This window comes from Dichotomopilus funicola (assembly GCF_033296635.1).
Source record: "Dichotomopilus funicola strain CBS 141.50 unplaced genomic scaffold C8A04scaffold_20, whole genome shotgun sequence".
Taxonomy (NCBI): domain Eukaryota; kingdom Fungi; phylum Ascomycota; class Sordariomycetes; order Sordariales; family Chaetomiaceae; genus Dichotomopilus; species Dichotomopilus funicola.
The window spans coordinates 164,477-187,203 of NW_026944041.1; the positions used below are offsets into that span (position 1 = coordinate 164,477).

Genomic DNA, 22,727 nt, shown 5'->3' on the forward strand with positions numbered 1-22,727 from the left:
AATTAATCATAATTACTGGGCAGACGTCAGTATTCCCCATCACCATCTAACTAGGAGGGTTTAAAACAGGAAATGGTGCCGTTTTGGTAGGTACTTAGGCGATGGTAGGCGGTTGTTGCTACCCTCCCTAGAGGCTGTGTGACTGTGTCACACGGTGTCGTCACCGGTATTGGGCTCCAGGCAATTGGCGGGTACGCCAATCTACTTTTACTCCTTAATTTGTCATTCCGTACCCTGAGTCTATATCTAATGTCCCGGATAATCTCTTGCCCGCGGTTCTTCCAACAGCACCATACCCCGCTTATCAGAAGCATATTCCCCTTTCTGATATCAAGTAGGTGCTTATGAGCCGTCCTGAGCGTTTAATCGCCGTCCAACCCGTCATGGATTTGCCACATAGCTTCTCGCCCTTTCCAAGTCCTCCAAATCATCGTGCAACGGCTGGGCGGGATCCACGACCGGGGCGTGATTCGCCTTCTCCACGTCGGAGTCCGACGTGACGTTCCCTTGCTGCTTTTCCTCCTCTTCATCTCCGCCGAACGCATACTTGCTTCGCTTTCTAATCGTAGCGCCATATCGCCAAAACAAAAAGGGAATAGCACAGCATGCTAAACTCAAAAATGCCAGGAATGACGACGCCCACTGGTCGCCCATGCGGTCGTACATTTGCTCGGTGAAAAGAACCACACCAGCACCCCAAAATGAGCGAAGGAAGGTCTTAGCTGCGAGCGCGGAGGCTGCTTGGTGCTGGTATGAATCGACGAGGTAGTTGTTGGCGGCATTGTATAGGAAGATAAAACCGAACCCGACGGGGAAGCCGGCAAGGCAAGGCCCTACCCACGTAATCCGCGGATAAGATGTCCAGGCAAAAATGAATAGGCCGATCGGAATAAACCAACAGCTCGCCATCATTGGAATGAGTCGGGTCTCCGCGGGGGGTCGGCCGCCGTGGCGCACGACGAGCGTGAGGTAGTGGCGATTGACGAACGGGGCGCACATTGCGGAGCAGATGACGCCCACCGCAACGGGGATGAACATGAGACCGGTGGTACCTGAGGAATAACCCTTACGGACCTCGAAGATGATGGGATACGCGACGAAAAACATGTACAGCAGGCCATACAACACCGACATGTAAAGGCTGATGAGGAGCACGATCAGCTCGCGGAAGAGGAGCTGGAATGGGCGGACGAGGAACACGCCGAGGCGCTGGGAGAAGGGTCGCGGATCGAGCTCGGCTTCGCTGACGTGGCAGGGGTCGTTGGTTTGCTTGCGGAGCTGGGCGCCGCGCCGCGCGAGGATGGTGGGCGCGTATGTCTCGGGCACGGTGAAAGTGATGAGCACCCAGACGATGAAGGCGAAGATGAGTTGGATCCAGTACAGCCAACGCCAGCCGGCGGCGTCGGAGAGGAAACCACCGATGAGAGGACCAACTGATAATGGGTTTTACGAGTCAGGACGACAAAGACGACATTGAGCCGACAAAGGAAAAGGGGGGGCTTACTAGCGGGGCCGATAAAAGGGGCAGCAGAAAAGGCGGCCATGGGGACACCACGCTCCTCGTTACGCCACAGGTCCGCCAGCGTACCGCCGACAAGTGTCATGGGAGCTGAGAAAGCGATACCATCGATCGCTCTGCATACGATGAGGGTGCCAATATTTTGGGCGACAGCGCAGGGGATGATGAAGACGACGGCGACGAGTAGGGTGGAACCACTAGCGAGTAGATAGTTAGTGGAAGTTGACCTGATATCTGCCAATAAATTGAAACTTACTAGATGATGCGTCTCCCATAGACCTCAGAAAGAGGAGCAAAAATCATTGGGCCTAGAGGTGGGGCCGAGTTAGTTCGGGGTTATCATTCAGGGGTAAGTAAACAAACACACTGCGAAACCTAAAAGGGGGAAAGAAAAGAATTAGAAAAGCTTACCAACGCCGAACCCGACCACAAACACACTGATTGGAACTAATGCAGCTTCATGACTAACGTTGAATGATTCAGAGACCCCCGGCACGTCGGCAGTAATGACGCTAGATGCGAACGCCACCACGAAGCAAGTGACGGCCACGACCATGGTGATGTACCATTTTCGGGCCTTGGACCAATTCTTGGGGTTCTCCGGGTCGCCTTCCGCGAAGCTGACTAGCTTATACTCTTGACGAGTCTCCCCATTGGGGAGCTTGGTAGCTTTCTCCATGATGGGAGTGCTCAATCAACTAGTATTGTGTGACTCGCAGATGCCCCACAGACGCTGAATGTTTCCGTCGAGACCAGTGGCGATAAAGTAGTAATGAGGTCCGAAGTGACACAAGAGGAAGGTCTAAATGTATTATGATGTATGTTATAAAGTAATCAAATTGGACGGTGAGAATACGAGTCAAAACGGTGGTGCGTGCTAATTGTTCGATACCCACACGCAGCGCCCAGCTTCAACAGCAGCCAAACTACAAAGAACCTGTAAATTAGCCCTGGCCCACGCTGCGTTTATATCCATTTCGACGGCGGCGTGCTCGCGGCCATCGCGATCATGCAGTCTCTGAGTCGCTCGAAGTTTGGCTCTTGGCAGCCGACTCAGGTTATGTTGTTAACCACGAGCAAGTCGCGAAGCACGATCGCGGATTGTTATCGCGGCAAGTTTTTGTGCCTCTTTAAATGTACCAGGGATCTAGATCCCAACTCATTCGGTGTTAGCCAATACACGTGCTAGATCCCGCGGGTGTTCCTTGCCCTGAAGTGGCAATGGTGGAGTTGTCACAAAGTCTGCAGAAACAGCTCCAGAGAACGTCATGGCGCCAAGGCTTGTTTCGGCAAAAAGGTGGGCCCGTGCTTCCGGTAAGGTTGCTGATTGGCTGAACACCTCGGCGTCTCGTTGTGATGTTAAACGCGAGGTGTTTCCGATTTTCTGATCTACAAAGTAACTCGTCCCATGAGCTAGTGCTCGCGAGCCGAGTTCGGCCAGAGGGAAAGGTTCTCTTCTAATTTTTCGGTTATCGGTAAAGAAGAAATATCTGACGACTCTCCGCCAAAGGCAACACAATGCGACAACTTTGCAACCCAAACCCTTGAGATTTTGTCCCAGGCCCAACCAACACTGACTTTGGACCCCCACACTGGATGGGATTCCACAAGGCACAAGTGGCAAGCCCCAAGACAAAGTTAATTCCATAATTACAAGAGACCATTGCTCTCCTCAACTTCAAACCTACTCTAAAATTCAACACTACCTCCTACTCATCACAGATATCGAAGCACATGTCGTCCGACTGTTCAAAGTCAAGGTCACTGACATGTCACATCATGACCAAGAGGTGGAGGATAGTATTGCATCAAGAGCCTTATGACGGACTTGTTCATCCATATCCATAGCCATTTGGGTCAACCCCGGAAGAGCAAGTAACAAATCTCCATTCTGTACCAAATCTGGGAGTGCCCTCGACGCTTCAAGAATTCCACCGTGTGTTTTCAACTTGAATTTCGACGCCGACGCCGACTGCAACGAGAGCTAAAGTCTGAAGGCGCGTTTGCCACGAAGGAATCAGCAGCAGCAGCTAGGTGCGGATGGGGTCGGTGGAGATTGGAGTTCGAATAAAAGTGTAAAAGAACAAACGGTAGTGTGTGAGGGGCGGGTCTGTGTGTTGTCGTAACGACCAAGAGGAAGAGGGAGATAAACTTCTCTGCTATGGTTTCCGGGTTGGACGAAATAAATCGTGACGGCCAGTTTTGGTAGTTCGTTCAAAGCATTTTACTGAGATAAATACATAATTCAAGCATCTCGGAATTCTGATCGTTCGTATCATGTTGCGCCATGCTAGGTGGGACGTACGGAGTAGCCGGGAGTGCGGTTTCATCTTGAACGTGTCCCCATTTCAGTAAAATAAATTCTGTGTCGGGTTGGGGACCTGACCCGTCCCAATCGGGCGAGTGATATTAGCCCAAAAAATGTGTGATTTGTCAATCCACCCCTTAGCGGCCAAACTTGAGTACAACCCATACCACACGCTACAGCCGGCCCGTTCTCTTTACCTCTTGTTACTCCGCGTAGATTGCGTGTTCTGTCCCAACACTCCTCCTTCCGCATGCACACAATTTCTGCTCCTTGACGTTGGCACGACGAATCAAGGAACAAACAGGAGAACCCTGTTCGTAGGTTACAATGCTGAACCCAGGCGCCTGGAAATCTACTAAGACCAGTCCAGTCCTTGCTACCTAGCCAGGAATGACAAGAACACTTCAACTGGTACCGTCTTTCTTGGTCCCGATCCCCACTTCCTCCTTTCATCCTACACTAATGACATGGTTGAGCGGGGGGGTAGTTTGTTTTCCGTGACCTTTTGGGCGATCTCCTCCCATAACGAGGCTCAACAGGAGTTACCCAACGCGGCACAATGGCATCCAGTGTCACATGCTGGGTACATACATGTACATGTACCTAGGTAGTATGTAGGTATGTTAAGTCGGAGGTCATTCAACTGAGCAACAGTCTTAGATATGATCCCATTCCGAAACAAACCAGTGCTCGCCCCCACCCCCAAAATGAACTCCCATCACCATATCCATTCCGTACTTGGGCCTAAAATCCCCAATCATTAGAACCCTATCTCACCCCCCTATCTAGTAGACTCGGCTCCAAATTTTCCCCTTTTTCTCTGAAATGATAGCGAAAAGAGCAATTCTACCAAATACTAGCAAGAACTGTTACAACTGTGGGAAGTGGTTCCCACGGCTTGTAGTATCTAGGCCCTTTTCTTTGAAGGAAAGGGAAAGAGCAACCCTAATCCATAACCGTTTGTTCAAGTTCGACAAGGTCGGGTTAGATGCCCTATCTCAGTTTAAGGTCCCACCTGGAGCACCTCAACAAACTAGAATGCGCCTTCCTCCCTGATTGCTTCGCGGAAATGGGACCCCCTTCAACCTCTCGGGGTCATGTCGGCTTGCCTAGTGGGTCTGCCACACCGTATCCTACTTGCATCAACAGTTCAACGAGAAATTCTTATATCCGCGGCAACTACTCAAAATTTATCTCTTGAGCAATCACTACTGATGATCTAGACTTTTCTCACACTGTCGAATAGTTTCGAGGTTGAGAACGGTCGGAAAGTCTTGATATCAGCAGCATTATCGACGGACATTTGCAGGTTATGCTGACACCGACCTTTCTATCAATAGAACTAGCCATTGCTCGTGAAAGAGAACCATCTGGACTATCAAAAATGAAAATGCACGCCATCATACTTTTGCCCGGTTTCCGGAAGACCTGACTGCTTGGCGGGCCAGAGCATGGATTCCAGAAGCGGCGATCCCGGGTTGGCTCTCTTTCTCTAGGCAACTGGGTAACAACAACGACCGATTTGAAGCGATCATCTCGCACCTTGTGCACGTCGCAATCGAATCGGGTCGAATAACATGATCCCAAAGTGATCCGTAACGCCCGCCAGCCCCCTGAAGATGAAAGAGCCAAGCAGTCGTATCGGCCTTTGATGGTCCGGCGGCAAGGCGTCTCCTCTTCCGGGTTCGCTGTCCACCCGCCAAGAACAAAAGACGATGCAATTCTCGCAATCTCACAATCATCTACCCAATACAGAGGGGGAAGGCTCTTGTCGCGCCCGGAATCGGCCCGCGTGATTTCAAGACTACCTCCCATCCAACTCGCCATGCGACTCCGGGGCGTCGCGGTCCACATGAGCTGGCATCTTATGAGAAATCAGAAGCAAGGCGCGCTCCCGTGTGGCACGCGACGTCATGGTCAAGCGCCCCAGAAACACCCCACGGGGCAGTCAATATGGCGATGCCGCCTTCGGCACCTCCTCCCGGTCGCATGCCTATTGCGGAAGCTCGAGTGGCTCAACAACAAGCCGCGCTGCATGGGCCGCATTCGATTAGATTAATGCCAACACCTCATCCTCCCTGTTGGCCAGTCCCAAAGGGCGAAATAAACAAGCCCGGGGCTAAAAGCGCCGTGATCCCACCGTGGCTTGAGATTACCCGGCAAATCGTCCCGCGAAACGCATGGTACTGGAAAAGCTGGGGAAGACGCCAAGCATGCGCCGGCTCGGCGCCGAGCCTAACACACATGAGATTTTGAATGGGGGGATCAGGGCGGGAGTCGACAATGATGGATTCGGAACGGGGCAGGAATAAATGGCCGGCATCAAAAGCGTAATATAACAGCATGGATGGAGGGGGGCAGCCCAGTTCTCCGTGGAGCGGGCAGAAATACATAAATCTCGCGGCCCACGACGCAGTTGTTCCTCCACGGCTTCACTGGGCATCCCGCTAAGCGTCATTCTTCACGCAACAACATCCGCCATGATTTCCACGATCCTCGGCTCCGTCGCCCTTCTTGCAGGAGGTGCTGCGGCCCACGGTGCTGTGACCAGCTACATCGTTGCTGGCACCAACTACCCTGGGTGAGTGGTGTTTTCGCTACCGGCTGCATCATCCATGACGCCGATCATGATTATCCGATGATCGATACGTTGTTGTGTTTATCATTTCCAGACTAACACACGAGTTCCAGATACCAGGGATTCTCTCCCAGCAACTCCCCGGACGTCATCCAGTGGCAATGGCCTGACTACAACCCCACGATGAGCTGCAGTGCCGCCAAGGTGAAGTGCAACGGTGGCACCTCCGCAACCAAGTTCGCCCCGGCTGCCCCTGGCGATACCGTCTCGGCCATCTGGGGTCAATGGACTCACTCTCAGGGTCCCATCATTGTGTGGATGTACAAGTGCGCGGGCGAGTTCAGCGGCTGCGACGGCTCCGGCGCGGGCTGGTTCAAGATCGACGAGGCTGGCTTCCACGGCGACGGCACCAGCGTCTTCCTCGACACCGAGACGCCTTCTGGCTGGGACATTGCCAAGCTCGTCGGCGGCAACAAGCAGTGGGACAGCAAGATCCCTGCCGGCCTCGCCCCTGGCAACTACCTGATCCGCCACGAGCTCATCGCCCTGCACCAGGCCAACACCCCCCAATTCTACGCCGAGTGCGCCCAGATCCAGATCACCGGCTCCGGCACCGCCCAGCCCGACTCCTCCCACAAGGCCTCTATCCCCGGCTACTGCAGCGACAGCGACTCCAACATCAGGGTGAGCACCAAAAACCTACCTAAGAGAGAGAAAGATCTATGCTAATTCCTTACCTAGGTCCCCATCAACGACCACTCCATCCCCCAAACGTACACCGTCCCGGGCCCCCCGGTCTGGACCGGCGCTTAAATGGAGCGTATTGGTATTACCGGCAACTGAAATCTACGGTAGTGTCTTCTCGGCCCAGGCCCTCAGGGTTCTTGGGATAGTGGCATATGCTACACTACATTGATTCTTTCTGATCCAACCCCCAACTGGCATGAAGCGGTGTTAAGGATGGGATAAAGCAAGCGTACCGTACTTAGCATTTTGAATCCACATAAAGTCAACGGAAACCCTACACAGCTCCTTGCTTTCGCAGATCGTCCTTGGCAAACAAGCATTGTAGTATCATACACCTAGATCCTCTCGGGAACTTCTTTTATAAGCTCTCTCTCTCTCCCTCTCTCCTCTCTCTCTCTACCTAAGCCCTGTCCTTCCCATTACCCGCATTTCCACTGGGCTGCTTCCCACCTGTCGCAGGAGTGGCAGCAGCAGGAGCCCCCTGGCTCGCCTGAGCCTGCTTGATACCCACGGGCACATACGCCGTCCTCTCCCCAGTCCCGTCGGCCCCAACGCCACCACCACTGCTGATCTTAACCGTAATGCTACGCATCACAAACTTGTCCTTCGCCGCCGTATACACCGGCGCAGGGACCAGCCCAACCATCACATTGCCCAAGTCCTTGCTGTCGTCGATATCCTCGTCCAGCCCAGCCACGCGCGGCACCGAAGCCGTCTTGTTGGGCTTGTGGTCCGGGCTGTCGAAGAACCGCTTCACTTCGGCGGCCACCGGGGCCGGGGACTTGTCGAGGACTACCACGTAGGTGCGGTCGACGTGGGCGACGGCAGACCAGCGCAGCCAGTTCTCTTGCATCCACGCGTCTTTCACGGACTGTTGTTGGTTGAATTTCTGCATTTCCTCTGGGGATAGTTCCGGTTGTTGGGATTGGGCTTGGGGCTGGGACTGCTGGGACTGCTGGGACCGCTGGGACTGCTGGGACTGCTGGGACTGCTGGGACTGGGACTGAGACTGAGACTTAGAAGTAGCGGATGAGCCGAAGGTGGAAGGGGCGGTAGTCGTCTTGGCCGTGGAAGAGTTGGTTGTCGCCTTCGATGTCGAAGAGTTGGTTGTCACTTTGGGCGTGGAAGAGTTAGTTGTCGCCTTGGGCGTGGAAGAGTTGGTCGCCGTCTTAGACGTAGCAGATGTGGTTGCCGTTTTAGACGTAGCAGATGTGGTCGCCGTCTTAGACGTAGCAGAGGTGGTTGCCGTCTTGGGAGTGGAAGAGGCGGTTGCGGCCTTGGACGGGCGGGCGGTTCTATTGGCGTCGGCCATGTTGATTAGGAATGTCAGTTTATCTTTTGTTGGGTAATGTGAGAAAGACGGGTTGTTGTCTTTGTACGTCTCGATAATTGAAAAGGGAAACAACTGCAATAAAAGACAAGATTCGAGGCAATCTCGCAATGTTAAACGACAAAGGGCTTATGATTTGAGGTTGAATTTGGTCGCGACTGGCGAGCAGCCAACCCATATTATAATCAGAGCCAATCCGCACAAAAAAGCACCTTGGGCATCGATTTTCTTGGAAGCCTGAATGCGAGATGGAGCCCGAGCATGGTGAGCGGATCTCCCGCAGTTGTGTTGATGCCTCGGACATTTTGTTACGGCGTAGCCCCCAGAACGCGGCCGTGAAACACGGCCGCTGTCGCGATAAGTCCGAATGGTTTTGGTGTGCTTCTGGATGCCTCCAAGGCAGTACAAATAATTAATGCTAGGCATCACACGGCGCCAAGAGTTCAGACGAGGGGTATGTTTCGAGCGACGAGCATCGATATCGACGAATTATGGCCACGATCGTTTATGCTTGGTAATTCGATCTCTAACGTGGCTAGAAACACTCGGCCTGCTATTGAGTCCGAGTTTTTTGAAATCGGTTCGCCGCGCACATCGACATCGCAAAGAAGGCTTCCGCCAACTTCGCATTAATGCCGCTCCGGATATGCCATAATGCCACGACGCTGCATCGGACTTGTAATACAGAACCCCGGTGATGGCCCCGTTGCCATGATCGGAACGATCATTTTGAACTTTCCCAAGTCAACCCGGCCGAAGTTGAACGGCCGTGACCAAGTATATGGCCGCGACGCTGTACCAAACTGCTGCAGCCATCTATGCGACACAGTACTAGGCCCCCGAGCGGTTTGACACGGCTTGGTAGCTAGGTAGCCGGTCATCAGGGGGACGTAAATCCGAATCTAAAGTCTTGTTGAGGTCAAAAGAAGTTCAAAATGACCCGTTGCGTGCTCTTATAAAGGATGATTAACCTACGTTGATCTCAAGATATTCAGCGCCCACTATCAGTACAGAGACCCCAAAGTTTCGATATTCATCCAGTATTCCCTTCCTACTTATCCGATGCCGCCCTCATCCTCAAACACCGCAAGAGCTGCTCCGGCTGGCCCGAAGCCGCTCTTCGGTGTAGAGATCGAGATCTACGTCAAGGTCCTCCCGTCCGTGGAGGATAGGATCCGGGCAAAGCAGCGGAGCAACTACAACTCGCTGCCGGAGCACTGGAGATATTACGACTTCGATCTGAAGAACGGCACCGGAAACGTCGAGGGAAAGGCCTTCCAACGCAAGCACGTCGGGAACGCCATCCAGTCTATCATCGACACAGCCCTGGGTTCGGGCAATGGCTGGCATTGCGAGGCGGATGCCAGTCTGAAGGAGTACCAGCTCGAGGCCCCTCCCGACCCCAGGAAATGGTGTATGTTCCGCGCAGCCCCTATCTAACCGCCCCCAGTGACGCGACAACGTGACCTTCCCCTCCACAAAGTACACGCTGATATGTAGAATAGGGGGTATCGAGATCATCTCGCCGCCCCTGTCGGTTGCGACCGAATGGCAGGAAGAGATCGAGACGGTCTTCGCGGCCGTCGGCAAGCAGTTCGACTTTTGGACCAACGAGTGCTGCGCCTGCCACGTCCACGTGTCGCCAGGCCCTAAGAAGAGCAACAAGTACACCTCGGACCAGCTCGTGAAGATGGCGAAGGGCGCCTACTTCTGGGAGGATGCTCTGTGCGACCTGATCCCGCCGGAGCGTCGCCAGAACCGCTACGCGAATGCCAACTGGACCGTCTACGCCACGGATGAATACCGAAATGTCCAGTATGATGGATGGGGACCTATTTTCTCCAAGTTGTCGACATCCATCCAAGGCCGGGGTGGGCTGGAGAACTTCATCTACCTCATGAAGGGCGGCGCGAACGAAACCCGGTACATTTCGACCAGCTTTGCCCCCTTTGAGCGGTTGGGTACCGTCGAGCTGCGTCGCCAGGCTGGCGCGGCCTCTGCATACACTGTGATCCAACGCGTGCTCCTAGCCGTTACGTTTCATGTCAGCGCCTTGCGCTACGACTTTGCCGGGGCTGCGAGCCGGCGGGATGTCCCTTACGGTGATGAGTTGATCCGCGAGCTCGCCGGTTGCATCAAGAAACTCCCTGACACTTGCCACGGCTACCGTTTTGTCGCCTGGCTCAAGTGGTGCCTCGATTCGTATGAAGATGAAAAGTTCTACACCGAGAAACAAATCAACAGTCGCGAGCGCGCTCTGCGGCGTGGAGACGACCCGCCCGATCAGCGCTCCTCCCGACCTGGGCTCCCCGCTCCGCGCGCATCCGGCGGGCGCCCACCCTCATCCGCTTCAGCTTCCCGCCCACCGGCGCGATCCTCTACCCGTCCACCTGCTTCCGGTCGGCGCTCTCCGTCTCCACGCCGCCCCCTTGCTGGCAGCCGTCGCAACCGCCAAACGGACAGCGGCCGCGATTCCCCCGACGAGCGCGTCCGTCCGTTGGCGCGCACCAACACCTCCGCAGCGCCCCGTCCATCACGCCGGCGTGACGAGTCGCCGGATGACTACCCGGGGTACATGAATCGCGCTTCAGCGTCCCGTCCATCACGCCGGCGTGACGAGTCACCAGATGACTATCCCCGCCCACTCACCCATCGCCCGCGGCTCCCTAGCGCACGTCATGAGGGATACGTTGAGCAACCGTACCCGCCGCAGGGTTATCCACCGCAGGGTTATCCGCCGGGTTATCCCCCACAGGGCTATCCCCCGGGCTATGGAGGAGGCCCCTATTAAGGGTAGATCACTTGTACTTGTTCGCGCGGGTGCTACTGATAGTCTGGGTCTGCCACATGATGTAAGGGCCCTCGTGGCGTGCCTATTGATCTCCGAGATGGGGTAAATGCCAATCACAGCGGTTGTCCGGTTCGACGAGTTGGCAAGGTGCTTGGTATATTGGGTAAAGACGACGGTGTTACACTAGACAGACTGCGAGGGTTTCTTATGGGGCATGGGCGTCGCCGCGTCGCACTTGATGGATTGGACCTGAGCTGGAATCAGGTCTCCTTGAATTAGCACGAAATCGTTCGCAAATTCAAGCCTCTCACACTACCGTACCTTGCAACTAGAAACTAAAAAGTGATACGGGGACCCGGGGCCGATGTAAACTACCTACCTTACACAGTAAGTTGGTCGGCTGTACACTATGCGACTCTGCGAGGTGGATTCCTGTGACTATTTTCGCCGCATACATCGTAAGAGGGCCGCTCGTAGCGTGACTAGAAGCATTTATCTTTTTCGTATATTTCCTCTTCCTTTTCGCGAAGCAATCTTTCCCATCCCCAACCACCAGAAACCGCTGATCTTTCGAGGCGTATGTATTTACGACATTTCGGGATACCGTACAGGTTTTCGGCGTTCGTAACCTCGGTCGTCAGCTCGCAGCTCCTTGTTCCGCGTCCAAATGACACCATTTACAAGCGGTATGTTAATCGATAACTTTCCCAGGAATGCGTCTCGAAACGCCCACGGGCCTTCTCTTCCAGATTTTGCAAATAACTTCCCATTTTCGTGCCCCTAAAACGAGAAGAAAGGAAGGCGCAAGTGGCAGAATGAAGCTGTCACGTGGGGACATCACATGACTGTCTCCACGTGATGAACACGACACGCAACCTCAGACGACAGGAGTCGCGTAATTTTACCCCGGGCTCTTGAAACAAACCTCTGCTAATCTTTCATCAATTTACATACATACAGAATCGCCCAGCATGCCCCGCCACAGTGATGTGGATGTCGCGGCGGCGTTTGTGGAATTTCGAAATGGCAAGTATTCCATAACGCAGTATTTTTTCAACGTTACCTCATCGCGCTAACTTTCTTCAGAGGAGCAGCGCTGCGTTTCGGTCCAGTGTCTGTTCTGCAACCAGATCCGGGCTAAGAACACTACTCGCCAGAAGCAGCATCTGTTGACCTGCGCTCCCTACCTCCAAGCACATCCCGACGTCGCCCTTCAAGCCTCTGCGGCCGCAGCCCAGGCCACCGCCGCTCCTCCTCCCTCGGCCCCGCCTGCTCCTCAACTACCGCCGCCGCAGCCGCAGCAACCGCAGCAACCACACCAACCACACCAACCACAGCAATCACAGCAACAACAACAACAGCCTGTTGCCACCCACGATGCGCAGCATACCCCACAGCACGCCGCCCATGTCCCTTCTCTGCCCCCACCGCCGGCTAACTATGGCCACGACGATGCTGGTGCTTCTGGTGCAGCCGCCGCTGCAGTTGCCGCAGCGGCTGCGTCTGCGGCCATTACCTCCACCAGCCAGGCCGATCATACCAACATGAGCTTCATGCCCAACGCACGAGTCAACGGCTCGCCCAGCCATCCCAGGCCGTCTCTCGGCGGCGAGGGAACACCGGCCAAGAAGCAAAAGATCAAGGCTCCCGGCAATTCCAACCTGCCCGAAATCCCGCTCCACGACGTCCATGCCGCGTTCGTTGAGATGCCTGCGCAAGGTGATCAAAAGTGCGCCCAGGTGCGCTGCATCTACTGCAACCAGATACGGGCTAAGAACACGTCTCGTCAGAGGGAACACCTGATGGCGTGCGCCGGGTACCAACCTGTGCTCAAGGACAAGATCCCGGCCAACAACCTCCGCCATCAGTTTGACGAGGCCGACATCGCGAGCTCGCTGGTGTTGCCGGTCCCGACGATCGATGTTGACTTCCGCATGAGCATCCGCGTCAAGCCCAAGCTGAGCATTGGACCTAACGCGTCGGTCCGTCAAAGCTGGGTTTCGTGTGTAGGCGGGCAGTGGGCGGGTAACTGGGGCAAGGGCATTTTCCTGGTAAGCGCTGCCCATTCCCATTACATCCAGCTTCTCTAGTGTTTCAGATCCCTCCAGTTCGCTCAACGCCCAGACCCAAACTTGAACGTAGTCGGCTAATACAATACTACCCTCTATAGCCAGGTGGCCAAGATATCCAGCTTGCCCCCAAGGACTCGGCCACGCGCATCGACTCGACCTACCTCATGCAGACCAGCGACGATCAGCCGGCGCTTATTGTGTGCAAGATGAGCGGCTGGTTGACTGGCGAGCGTGACGTCATGGAACGCCTGCAGGATCCCGTGGCCGCCGACAATGTTGCGGCCGGTCGCTACCGCCTGCGCGTCACGATGCAGCTCGAGACGGGCGACGAACGTTACCAAGACCTCAACACTGCCATGTGGTTGTGTAGCGGATGCCGCCGTGGCGCAGAGATCGTTTATGACGCGTATCGCGTGAACTGAGGGGCGCGACTGCGCCTCGACTTCAAGGTCGTAACTTTTTAGGAAGGACATCTCTATATGCTAACGATTTTGGTGGCGAGTGGCGGTGTGTTTATTGCTTCGGGGGGGTAATAGTCTGGGATCTAACTGATTTTATCTGGAGTTATGGGCGTGGAGTGGACGACAATCTCGGGAAGCCTCGCTGTCTACTACTAATTTATTGCCATACATGAGCATTTGTCTCCATGAGACCGCTCTGCGATACGTTATCCTTATCCAGCCACATTAGTCTCAGTAGCTGCCTTAAGTTGGTAACATCAAGATAACCAAAACCATATCAATCTCATTCTTCTCGGACTTAGCTAGCGTATGCACGCACTCTTGACAGTGTTCTCATCCAACGCACCTCGCCCGCGACCTACCATATCTCAGCACTAACACACCGCCAAACCCCTCATTTCCGCGTCTGCGTCATTTGGGCCCGGGAACTATTCGGGTAGACGCAGCACCGTGCCGTCGTACGCCGGATCAACGTCTCAGGCAATGCCACCGGCCGTCAGCAGATGCGTCCATTCTCGCACACCCAGTCACGATTTTTCTCGGCAGTCCGCTAGCCCGTTTCAGGGCCGCTGTCATCGCAACCCAGTCGTATCAATGTTCGATGTCGGGCACTCAAAAGGCATGGCAGCCTTCCACATGCATGGTCGACAAAAAATGAGGTGAACCAGCCCACTCTGTGTTACCTCGTCACATGAAATCAGGACGTTGCCTCGTCACCATGCGGGAAACACTCACCATCCTCCCAACCCACGGCCAGCCCGAACGGCTGCCGGTATCCCAGACCGTCACCTCACCCGGCGGCCGGCCATACTCGCCGTACCCCTTCCGAGACCTCCCGAGGACGCCGAGCCCCGGGAAAAGGCCACCCCACCTTCAACAACACCATTCACATCATCACCATGGTCGTCAACCAACGACCAAGCCGGGAGCGGCACAACGCCCCAAGCCCAACGACACCATCTTCTCCCTATTCCCTTATCTCCCAACGGAAATACGCCTACAAATATGGCGCGAGGCCATGCACTCGGCCTGTCCTCAACGCCGCGTCCTTCGCCTTCGTCTAGCGGTCGCCGAATCTACTTCTCCCGAACCACCCCATGACGCCAACGACGACGGTTCCCTTCACTCCAACAGCCATCTCCAGATCCTTCCCACCCGCCATCTCGCCCTCTCTACCCAGTCCATCCGGTCCCTCTTAGCATCTTGCCCCGAAGCCCGTTGCGAGCTTCTCCCCCTTCTCCATAACAATCCTATCTCATTCGCCCAGCACAACAGCGTCCCCCTTTCCCTTCCAGATACCGTTCCTCTTTGGTACTCGCCAAACGGCCAAGACAAAGGAACGATAGGAAGCGGCATTCTCCGGTGTAACCTCCGCACCGACCTTGTCGTGTTGGAAGGGCTGACGTCGGATTTGCTGTTGAGGCTGTTCGGCGAGGAACCGCAACGAAGGGCTGGAGATGGGGAACAGGATAGGCGTGGTTGTTCTACTTTGCTCGGGTTAGAGGGCGTGCTATCTGGGGTACGCCATATCGGGCTCGATGTGCGGGGCTTATTGGAGGAGATTGCCATCCGTGGGGTTGATCAGAGGGCCGTTGTGACGGCACTGATACGGTTGGTGTCAGCTATAGGGCAGAGGTGTTGTGCTCCTGACGGCAGAGAAGAGAAGGGGGCAACACACGTGGGCTCGCTGAAAGGGGTGTATCTCCTGGTAGATACGGCAGTCATTAGTGGCTCGGAACATGATAAAAGGAGGGAGGCGTGCGGCCTCTGGGAGGGGGGCAGTCCGGACATTCAGGACGGAGTATGGTACACAACACAACCTCCGTCATCGTACTACGTCAATGACAGCTACTACACCCACCTGACACGGCTGATGTGGTTGCTGTGCCGGTTCCGTGAGGTAATGGACGCGCCAGCTCTGATGGAACCTAGTGGCGACGAGAAGGGGCTCGGTTTGTTAAGGGGTGTGAAATTAAAGTTGGTGGGGCGATATGTTGTTGCTGGGCAGAGCAACGGGATAGAGGGTGGACTGCAGTTGTCTAGCCCTGAAAGGTCTCTCGAGATTGCGCTAGGAAGTGAGCCGCGATGGATGCAGTGGGAATGGGTGTGCCAGTGTCTTGGTTGTTAGGTTTCATTGTCGGTGTTCGGGGTTGAGTTTAGCATAGCGATGGGTCTGTTTGGTAGTATCATCACAATAATTAACAAATAATCATAGCAGAACATGGGTGTGAATAGCATCGCCTCGCTCTAACTCTCAAAGAACTCGAAGTTATAGATGCCCAGTCCCGCCTTTGGCTCTCGTTATGAAAGCTCTGCGCGCGTGCGAAAAGGAGACCCATACTCCTCGGTCGGCAATTATACTCAGGTTGCTCCTCCAAATTGGGTTCCTTCTCTTAGGCTTCCTGGTCACCCACAGGTTTGCCTCTCTCCTCGTTGCTCTTCTCTTGACTCTCCTCAACCTTTTCGAGGCCACCTTGACTGGCTTCTATGGCCCGATGTTCGTGTTCGTCGCCGTGAATCTCACCATTTCCCTCCTCGTTCTCTTCCTTCTCTTCGTTCTCCTGAATCACGGTATTCTCTTGGGCATCAGTGTTCTCCTGGTCCTCGGCATCTTCCTCAATCTCGGTGTCCTCCTCATCCTCAATGTCCTCCTCGTCCTCGGTATTCTCTTGGTCCTCGGTATCCTCCTCGTCATCAGTGTCCTCTTGCTCCTCGGTGTCTCCCTGGTCGTCAGTGTCCTCCTGTCGTCTAAAAGGCAAGGGCTGTGCGCCTTCGTAATCCTCATCTTCCCAATCACCGTCCTCATCGTCGTCTTCATCGCCATCGTCATCATCGTCGCTGTCGTCATCGTCGTAGTCGTCCTTCTCCTCGGCGAGTTGCTCTTTCGCCAGGTCTTCCATCCTCTTGAAAATCCTTGCCAGCGCCAGATAGATCGAGCTAGTGCGGCGTCCTAATTTCTATTTAGGCTGTCAGCATACTTTCCTCACCCGGTTTATTTTGAACCCATGGCTACAAAGACCGCCATGACCCGGCGGCCACAACATACCCTAGCGATATAGCACATATGCCGGGCGGTCTGTTTATCCCTCAAGAAATGGTTCAGCAGCTCTGTCACGGCATAATAAGTCCAGTTTTGGACAGCCGGGACATTGTGGGCCAGGGTATCGCCCAAGAAGCCCCTGGAAAGGAGGATTTTAAGACGTCTGTCGATGAGTTGGAACTCGCGCTCAATCCTGTCCGGTAGGCCATCGCGGCGGTTCCTCATCTTTCTGGCCTCGGAGCTCAATAGCGAACCGTTCGTCGCGTCGATCACTCGTAGCTCGACGTACTCCGAGAAACTGACCGTCTTGCGGCGCTTGGGAGATGGCTCCTCAATGTGGTCGCTGGGGGGCGGGTGACTCTGCTCATCTCTGGGGAAAAGCATGATGATGGCGATGATTATGGTGGTGGTGGATGGAGATGGCGATGATGTTCTTCTTTGATGGGAAGACGAATGTTGATGGTGAGGGAAAGAATTGTAGAAAATAAAACAATCGCCGGATTTTTTGGTGTTGGGGTGTGTGTGGGGAGGCGTATAAGACGCCCCAAGTTGAACTGAACATCATTTTGGGTTCTAAAGAAACGGGCTTAGTGGAAACCGTCCCTGCCGTCCCGGTACCCGTCTCCTAAACCTAAGAGCCCCTTCTCACCATGCCTCCATGATGTTTACGTCAGAACCAACACCCGGGTGAGACCCGCATTGCGGCTAGAAGCAGAACCATGAATATCGTGGCTCGGCGGACCGCCCGCAAGGCGGGAAACACTCCTATTTTAAAATCAGCCTAGGATGAACAGTTTACAATCTATCAAAATTAAAGGACGAAACAGAGCTAGGTTATTGATTGTGAGATCCAGGCGAGAGTTCCAAAGAACATGTCACTTTTGTGACCCCCGCTGTCTGTTTGCTGTGCTTTCTGTTGCTGAGTTGGTATAACTGCTGTTGTGTTGTTGCACGGGTTTAATGAGTTGGTAGCGTCTAATGACTCTAATTTCAACGCTCTTTCTAGTAGTGATCACCTAAGGAGGGAGCCTTGTACGGAGGAAAAGTGCGAAATCGTTAACAATGGTCGGGCTTCTCATGATATAACGTTCATATTGCAGTTTCGCACTGCGCTTACCAATCATTTTGACAAACATGTTGGGAACCAAGCCCAGGTGATAGGAAGGGCATAAAGAACAAAAAGTAATTTGTTAATATTTAGAAAGAAGTCGTGACAGGCTATTGTTCAAACTTCCGATCCTGGTACTTCGAGCATGAAATGCAATGCTCAATATTGCCAGTGCTGGAGGATTGAGTAGATCAAGAATCAGAAAAACTTTAAAGTTAGCTGTCTGACTACAAAATAAAGATAACAAACCGTACACGATATGTTGAGGATTACTAGTTAGGCATTTCTATTTAACTTATCCTTAGGATGGTGGAGCAGTATGTGATAATGTGTGCCGCCGAACGCTCGCCTCAAGGACGGGAAAGACCAAACCGTTTTAGACTTGATGATGACTATGTGAGTATTCTTTTGGCGGTTGTTAAAACCTTGATTGCTCTCTGATATGGCCGGAGTAGACCACGCCTACGCCAAGGGCCAAGACACCCTGTTCTCATTGTCTGCGTACTTGTTGGGGACAACACGGTACATACAAAAAGAAATGGTTGCGACTTCTCGCAGATACAGATGGACGACTGAATGACATGGTCTCATGAGAGTAGCTTTGACTTGATGCAACTTCACAGCTGGATCGTAATTACTTTAACGTTGCTGGTCTGATAGTATTAACTTATACGAGTTCAGGGGATCTTGAGTCCTAGCAGCCGGGTCTAAACCTAGATAAATCTCTTTCCTCTTCTCATCCCTACGAGGGAAGATATCGGGCTCTGTCTTTAAGATTCGGCTGGTTTGGCTTCTAGTGCTTCATCAACCCCACCTGTCTTGGTTATTAACGGCGTGTCGAGTCGTCCGGCAAACCTAAATACTTGGGGCCAGCCGGCGGTATCTTGGATTCACTTCCCGGTACGAACTAATGGTGGACATCGTGGCATACACACCAATACATTGTGCTGAGCGGCTGCCACTACGACCAGCGAGGCAAGGTCGACCATTTCCCTCCAGCGGAAGCTCCTATATCCACGGAGACGAGCAAAGGGAGGAGGAAAAAAGGAAGGAATGAGAGAAGTGGCTATTGCCATTGCTTCTTTCATCACTGGGGTGCACGTCAAGGTTGCGGATGGGGGTCGGTGGCTTGGCAATGAAGTCTCACAAAATGCAGGAACGCGATGTTCCAGGTCAGCTGGGGCCTGGAGACGATGCGGGAGTGGCGTGCGTGTGCTCACACCCAGTGATGCGTCGTGGCTCGGCCAAATCGGGTAGGCAATGAATGTCGGGAGGTGAGGAGTGCCTGGGTGTTCTCGGAGACCACGCGTGAACGTTAGAACGCTCGGGGAGGATTTCGGGTTCTGGATGCTATTGGAACGAAGGAATCAGAATCTTCGGGTCCCGTGAACATCTTCGGGACTCGAGACAGGGAGCAAGCGGTCTAAATTAGCTCGAGATTGGTTGGACGTTGATGACAAGCAAGTCGCACATCGCTAAGGGCGAGATAACACGAAGAATCGGAAAAGAGGCCTCCTTGGTCACAAGACCGGTTTAGGGACCAATGGGGTAGGTCGGGGTCTTTTTTTGAGCATTGTTTCGACCCCCAACAACCCTCGTGCACCTCACCCTGCTCGCTCTTCCAAAATGGCGTGTCGGGGTCATCCTGGGAGGCCCGTTCGAAAAACCGGGGAAGTTGTCAAGAGTGGAGCCTGGGTGATGGAGCAAACCCGGGGAAGAACTCCATTCCACTCCAATTCCCCCCTCAGGATATCCCACCCGCGAGCTTTCCGCCTCTCTTTTTCCGATGTCGTCGTGGGCAACGAGTTGGTCGCGTCTCACGTGAGAACCACTTTATGCAAGGGATCGTGGTGTTTTTCCCGCTTCAATCTCGGCATGGAAGTTTCGACCGACCGGCGGTGCAGTAATTTGTGGAGTCACTAACTCCAGTTCGGCAGCTCTTGCACAGCATTTGTGGGTGTGTTATCCTTCTCCCCTCTGCCATGCGGGTTGTTTTCGCTTGTCCCGCTACCACGCTCCCAGCGGCCCATTGACCAGACTGCTGGAACTGGGTGGGGACGGGATGAGGCATGGGAATCGGCGAATCGTCGAGGTCTCTTTCAAGACTGCAAAACAGACTTCGAGGGCGATGCAAGATGATTGGTGCAAGTGCAAACCGCTGCTGCCAGCTGCAGGTTCTCGGACGGCTGGCCCCTGAAACTGTTGGCGAATAGCGGGGTCTGAAGCCTCAAGGGGCAGGCGCAGGGACTCTTCCCACTTCCTCAGCCTTTGCCCGGCGTGGGGGTCATGCCCCAAACGGGCAGCTTCGACTGAGAACTTGGAGATGGGAGGTTTTGCTCGGAAGTCTCCCGTCAGACAAAGCCCACCCATAGTTATCTTTTATGGGCCCATCTTTTTCTCGTCCTCGAGGTACCGGGTTCTACTTCCGATGATCGGGCACGCACCATTCTCATCGACCGATGTTGACACATCAAATACAACCTGAGAGGCTCGAGATCCCGATATCGAACGTATTGCCGCTGATTCCCGGCACTGATGGCGTCAAACATCGTCATGGTTCTGATAGGATGACAGCTCCCGAATCCTCCACGACCATTCGTCGGGGACAGTACCCCGAAAGTCAGATTTGTCTGACAACCTCGGGGCTCAAAGCCCCCCGAATCACAGCCGACCACTTTCATCAACATGTTGGCTTGCTCCAGGTTCTTGGCTGGCAAACCCGATCCCGTGATCACCCTCCACCTTTAGACCTCTATACTAGCAAACTGGCCCTGAGCCATGCCACGCATTCCACGGTGGCGCCAACCCCCATCCGCCCATGTTTGGGACGGTCCGAATGTGCCCTGATACTGTTGCCCTGAATTGGCTTGAGAACCTGCAGCAGATGTGCTGGTTCGTCTCGAAAACCCCCACGCTGTACCAGACCGGCCGACTGGGCAACGACGCCCCCTCAGCTGGGATCGCTACCCGGTACAAGGGCAGAGCCTCATCCGGCATGGCTGGCTGGCGACATTCTTGCTGATCCCTGTTTCTAGTGAAATTTATAAGACGGTCATCAATACCCACCGATCCAGATGTGTGCCTAACTCTCATCCATCTGCTCCTCCACGTCCTATGCTCCCCAGACGGCCTTTCTCCTATTCCATTTATAAATAAACAGCACTCGACGGGTGCGTAACACTGCTTGACAGCGCATTCGACTTTGACTCCACCTGATCGCCACCGAAGACGCCTGCTTAGATATCTTTCTTCGGCCTTGCCACTGTCCCTCACTCCCAAACACACTTACCTACGTGCTCATCCACCGTCACCCGCCGCATCGCCATGGAGCTCCCGTCGCAACCCATCACCCCAACTACGCCTACTCACCCTCTTTCTGACAATTTACTGGCCCCATCATCATACCAATCTCCCCAACAGCTCCCAATGCAGCTTCACAAGGGTGTCTATGTCCCCATGCCAGCTTTCTTCCATGCGGCGGACAACGACAGCATAGACATCCCAGCGACACAGCGTCATACCGCACGCCTGATGGCGGCAGGTGTTACGGGTCTGGTTGTTCACGGGTCGAATGGTGAGGCAGTGCACCTCTCGCAGCGTGAGCGTCGGCTCATGATTGAAGCCGTTGCCGACACGGTGCGCCACGAGACGGACTCCCATGCCCCTGTGCCCATCATCGCTGGCTGCTCGGCCCAATCAGTCCGTGAGACTCTCGAGCTCTGCCGTGAGGCCCGTGATGCTGGTGCTACTCATGCTCTGGTTCTACCTCCGGGTTACTATCGGGGACTGATGGACTCCGAAGCCATCGTCGGTTACTTTGAGCACCTCGCTACACATGGTGCTCTTCCCATCGTCATCTACAACTTCCCACCCGCCGCGAACGGCGTTGACCTTGACTCTGACGTCATCCTCCGCCTGGCAGCCCATCCACGCATCGTCGGTGTCAAGCTGACCTGTGGCAACACTGGCAAACTCGCCCGGCTCGTCGAAGGTGCGCCCCGTGTACGTGGTAATACCGCGGCAGGATTCGTTGAGTTCTTCATTGGTGGTGGCAGCGCCGACTTCATCCTGCAAGGGTTGGTTGTGGGCGCACACGGTACCATCAGCGGGTTTGCCAACCTCGCTCCGCGGGCCTGCGTGCGTATTGGTGAGCTGTACGAGGCTGGGCACATCGCGGAGGCACGCGCGCTACAGCACGAGGTTGCGAAGGCGGATTGGCTGGCTATTAGGTATGGGTTTGTTGGCGTCAAGGCGGCTATGCCTATATTCCATGGTCCCACCGAGGTGTCTTGCGCCGTGCCCAGGCTGCCGTTTGAGCAACTAGATCCGCAAGGGCGTGCGGTTGGTGAGATTCGAGAAGGGATGGCGGGAGCACTGGAAATTGAACGGAAGTTGGCGACGGAAGTGCTGGCGAGCTAGGATGATCGCCCGTGGGTGGTGTCCATGGTCGACCTGAATCTGTGCTGAGCACAGCAGGGCAATGTCGCGTGGTCGTCTGCATCACCTTTATGGGAAAGTGTACCTGGGTGTTTATCCTCTTCCTCTCTGTGTCTATGACTGTGTAATGAATCGCGGCGTCCGTATGTCGGCATTACGGAATTTCCTGGAAGTGAGCTCTTGGGGTTAATTTAGATAGATCATTAGAGCGCGCAAGCAGACTCTTCAATCATAACCGGGATATTGTGTGTGGAGTATGAATCGATGTTGGTGATTGTGTTAATTCAGGCGGTTACTCCTGAATCGTTTGAGCTATAGACTCAACCCTTCTCGCTG

The 22,727-nt window shown here is 54.3% G+C and overlaps 8 protein-coding genes across 8 annotated transcripts; 5 read left to right on the plus strand and 3 right to left on the minus strand.

The window, feature by feature from the left end:
• Positions 1-381: 381 nt before the first annotated feature.
• On the minus strand, positions 382-2,198 carry C8A04DRAFT_11067 (uncharacterized protein; the record flags this gene model as incomplete). Its single annotated transcript, XM_062776823.1, has 4 exons — positions 382-1,433; positions 1,505-1,716; positions 1,776-1,827; positions 1,931-2,198. 4 exons carry the CDS (start codon positions 2,196-2,198, stop codon positions 382-384), a joined length of 1,584 nt encoding a protein of 527 aa, XP_062638229.1.
• A 4,109-nt stretch (positions 2,199-6,307) lies between these two features.
• On the plus strand, positions 6,308-7,218 carry C8A04DRAFT_11083 (cellulose-growth-specific protein; the record flags this gene model as incomplete). Its single annotated transcript, XM_062776827.1, has 3 exons — positions 6,308-6,408; positions 6,519-7,089; positions 7,147-7,218. The coding sequence occupies 3 exons, from the start codon at positions 6,308-6,310 to the stop codon at positions 7,216-7,218; spliced, it is 744 nt and encodes a 247-aa protein (XP_062638230.1).
• Positions 7,219-7,552: 334 nt separating this feature from the next.
• Positions 7,553-8,464, minus strand: C8A04DRAFT_27358 (uncharacterized protein; the record flags this gene model as incomplete). The annotated part of the gene is made up of 1 exon (XM_062780268.1): positions 7,553-8,464. One exon carries the CDS (start codon positions 8,462-8,464, stop codon positions 7,553-7,555), a length of 912 nt encoding a protein of 303 aa, XP_062638231.1.
• A 1,080-nt stretch (positions 8,465-9,544) lies between these two features.
• On the plus strand, positions 9,545-11,273 carry C8A04DRAFT_36227 (putative amidoligase enzyme-domain-containing protein; the record flags this gene model as incomplete). Its single annotated transcript, XM_062783451.1, has 3 exons — positions 9,545-9,896; positions 9,988-10,974; positions 11,005-11,273. The coding sequence occupies 3 exons, from the start codon at positions 9,545-9,547 to the stop codon at positions 11,271-11,273; spliced, it is 1,608 nt and encodes a 535-aa protein (XP_062638232.1).
• A 971-nt stretch (positions 11,274-12,244) lies between these two features.
• Positions 12,245-13,767, plus strand: C8A04DRAFT_11142 (uncharacterized protein; the record flags this gene model as incomplete). The annotated part of the gene is made up of 4 exons (XM_062776853.1): positions 12,245-12,331; positions 12,362-12,757; positions 12,803-13,324; positions 13,444-13,767. The coding sequence occupies 4 exons, from the start codon at positions 12,245-12,247 to the stop codon at positions 13,765-13,767; spliced, it is 1,329 nt and encodes a 442-aa protein (XP_062638233.1).
• Positions 13,768-14,524: 757 nt separating this feature from the next.
• C8A04DRAFT_11147 (uncharacterized protein) lies at positions 14,525-15,934 on the plus strand (the record flags this gene model as incomplete). The annotated part of the gene is made up of 2 exons (XM_062776856.1): positions 14,525-15,417; positions 15,655-15,934. 2 exons carry the CDS (start codon positions 14,525-14,527, stop codon positions 15,932-15,934), a joined length of 1,173 nt encoding a protein of 390 aa, XP_062638234.1.
• Positions 15,935-16,199: 265 nt separating this feature from the next.
• On the minus strand, positions 16,200-17,230 carry C8A04DRAFT_27362 (uncharacterized protein; the record flags this gene model as incomplete). The annotated part of the gene is made up of 2 exons (XM_062780269.1): positions 16,200-16,763; positions 16,853-17,230. The coding sequence occupies 2 exons, from the start codon at positions 17,228-17,230 to the stop codon at positions 16,200-16,202; spliced, it is 942 nt and encodes a 313-aa protein (XP_062638235.1).
• Positions 17,231-21,278: 4,048 nt separating this feature from the next.
• On the plus strand, positions 21,279-22,373 carry C8A04DRAFT_11099 (uncharacterized protein; the record flags this gene model as incomplete). Its single annotated transcript, XM_062776834.1, has 1 exon — positions 21,279-22,373. One exon carries the CDS (start codon positions 21,279-21,281, stop codon positions 22,371-22,373), a length of 1,095 nt encoding a protein of 364 aa, XP_062638236.1.
• Positions 22,374-22,727: the final 354 nt, after the last annotated feature.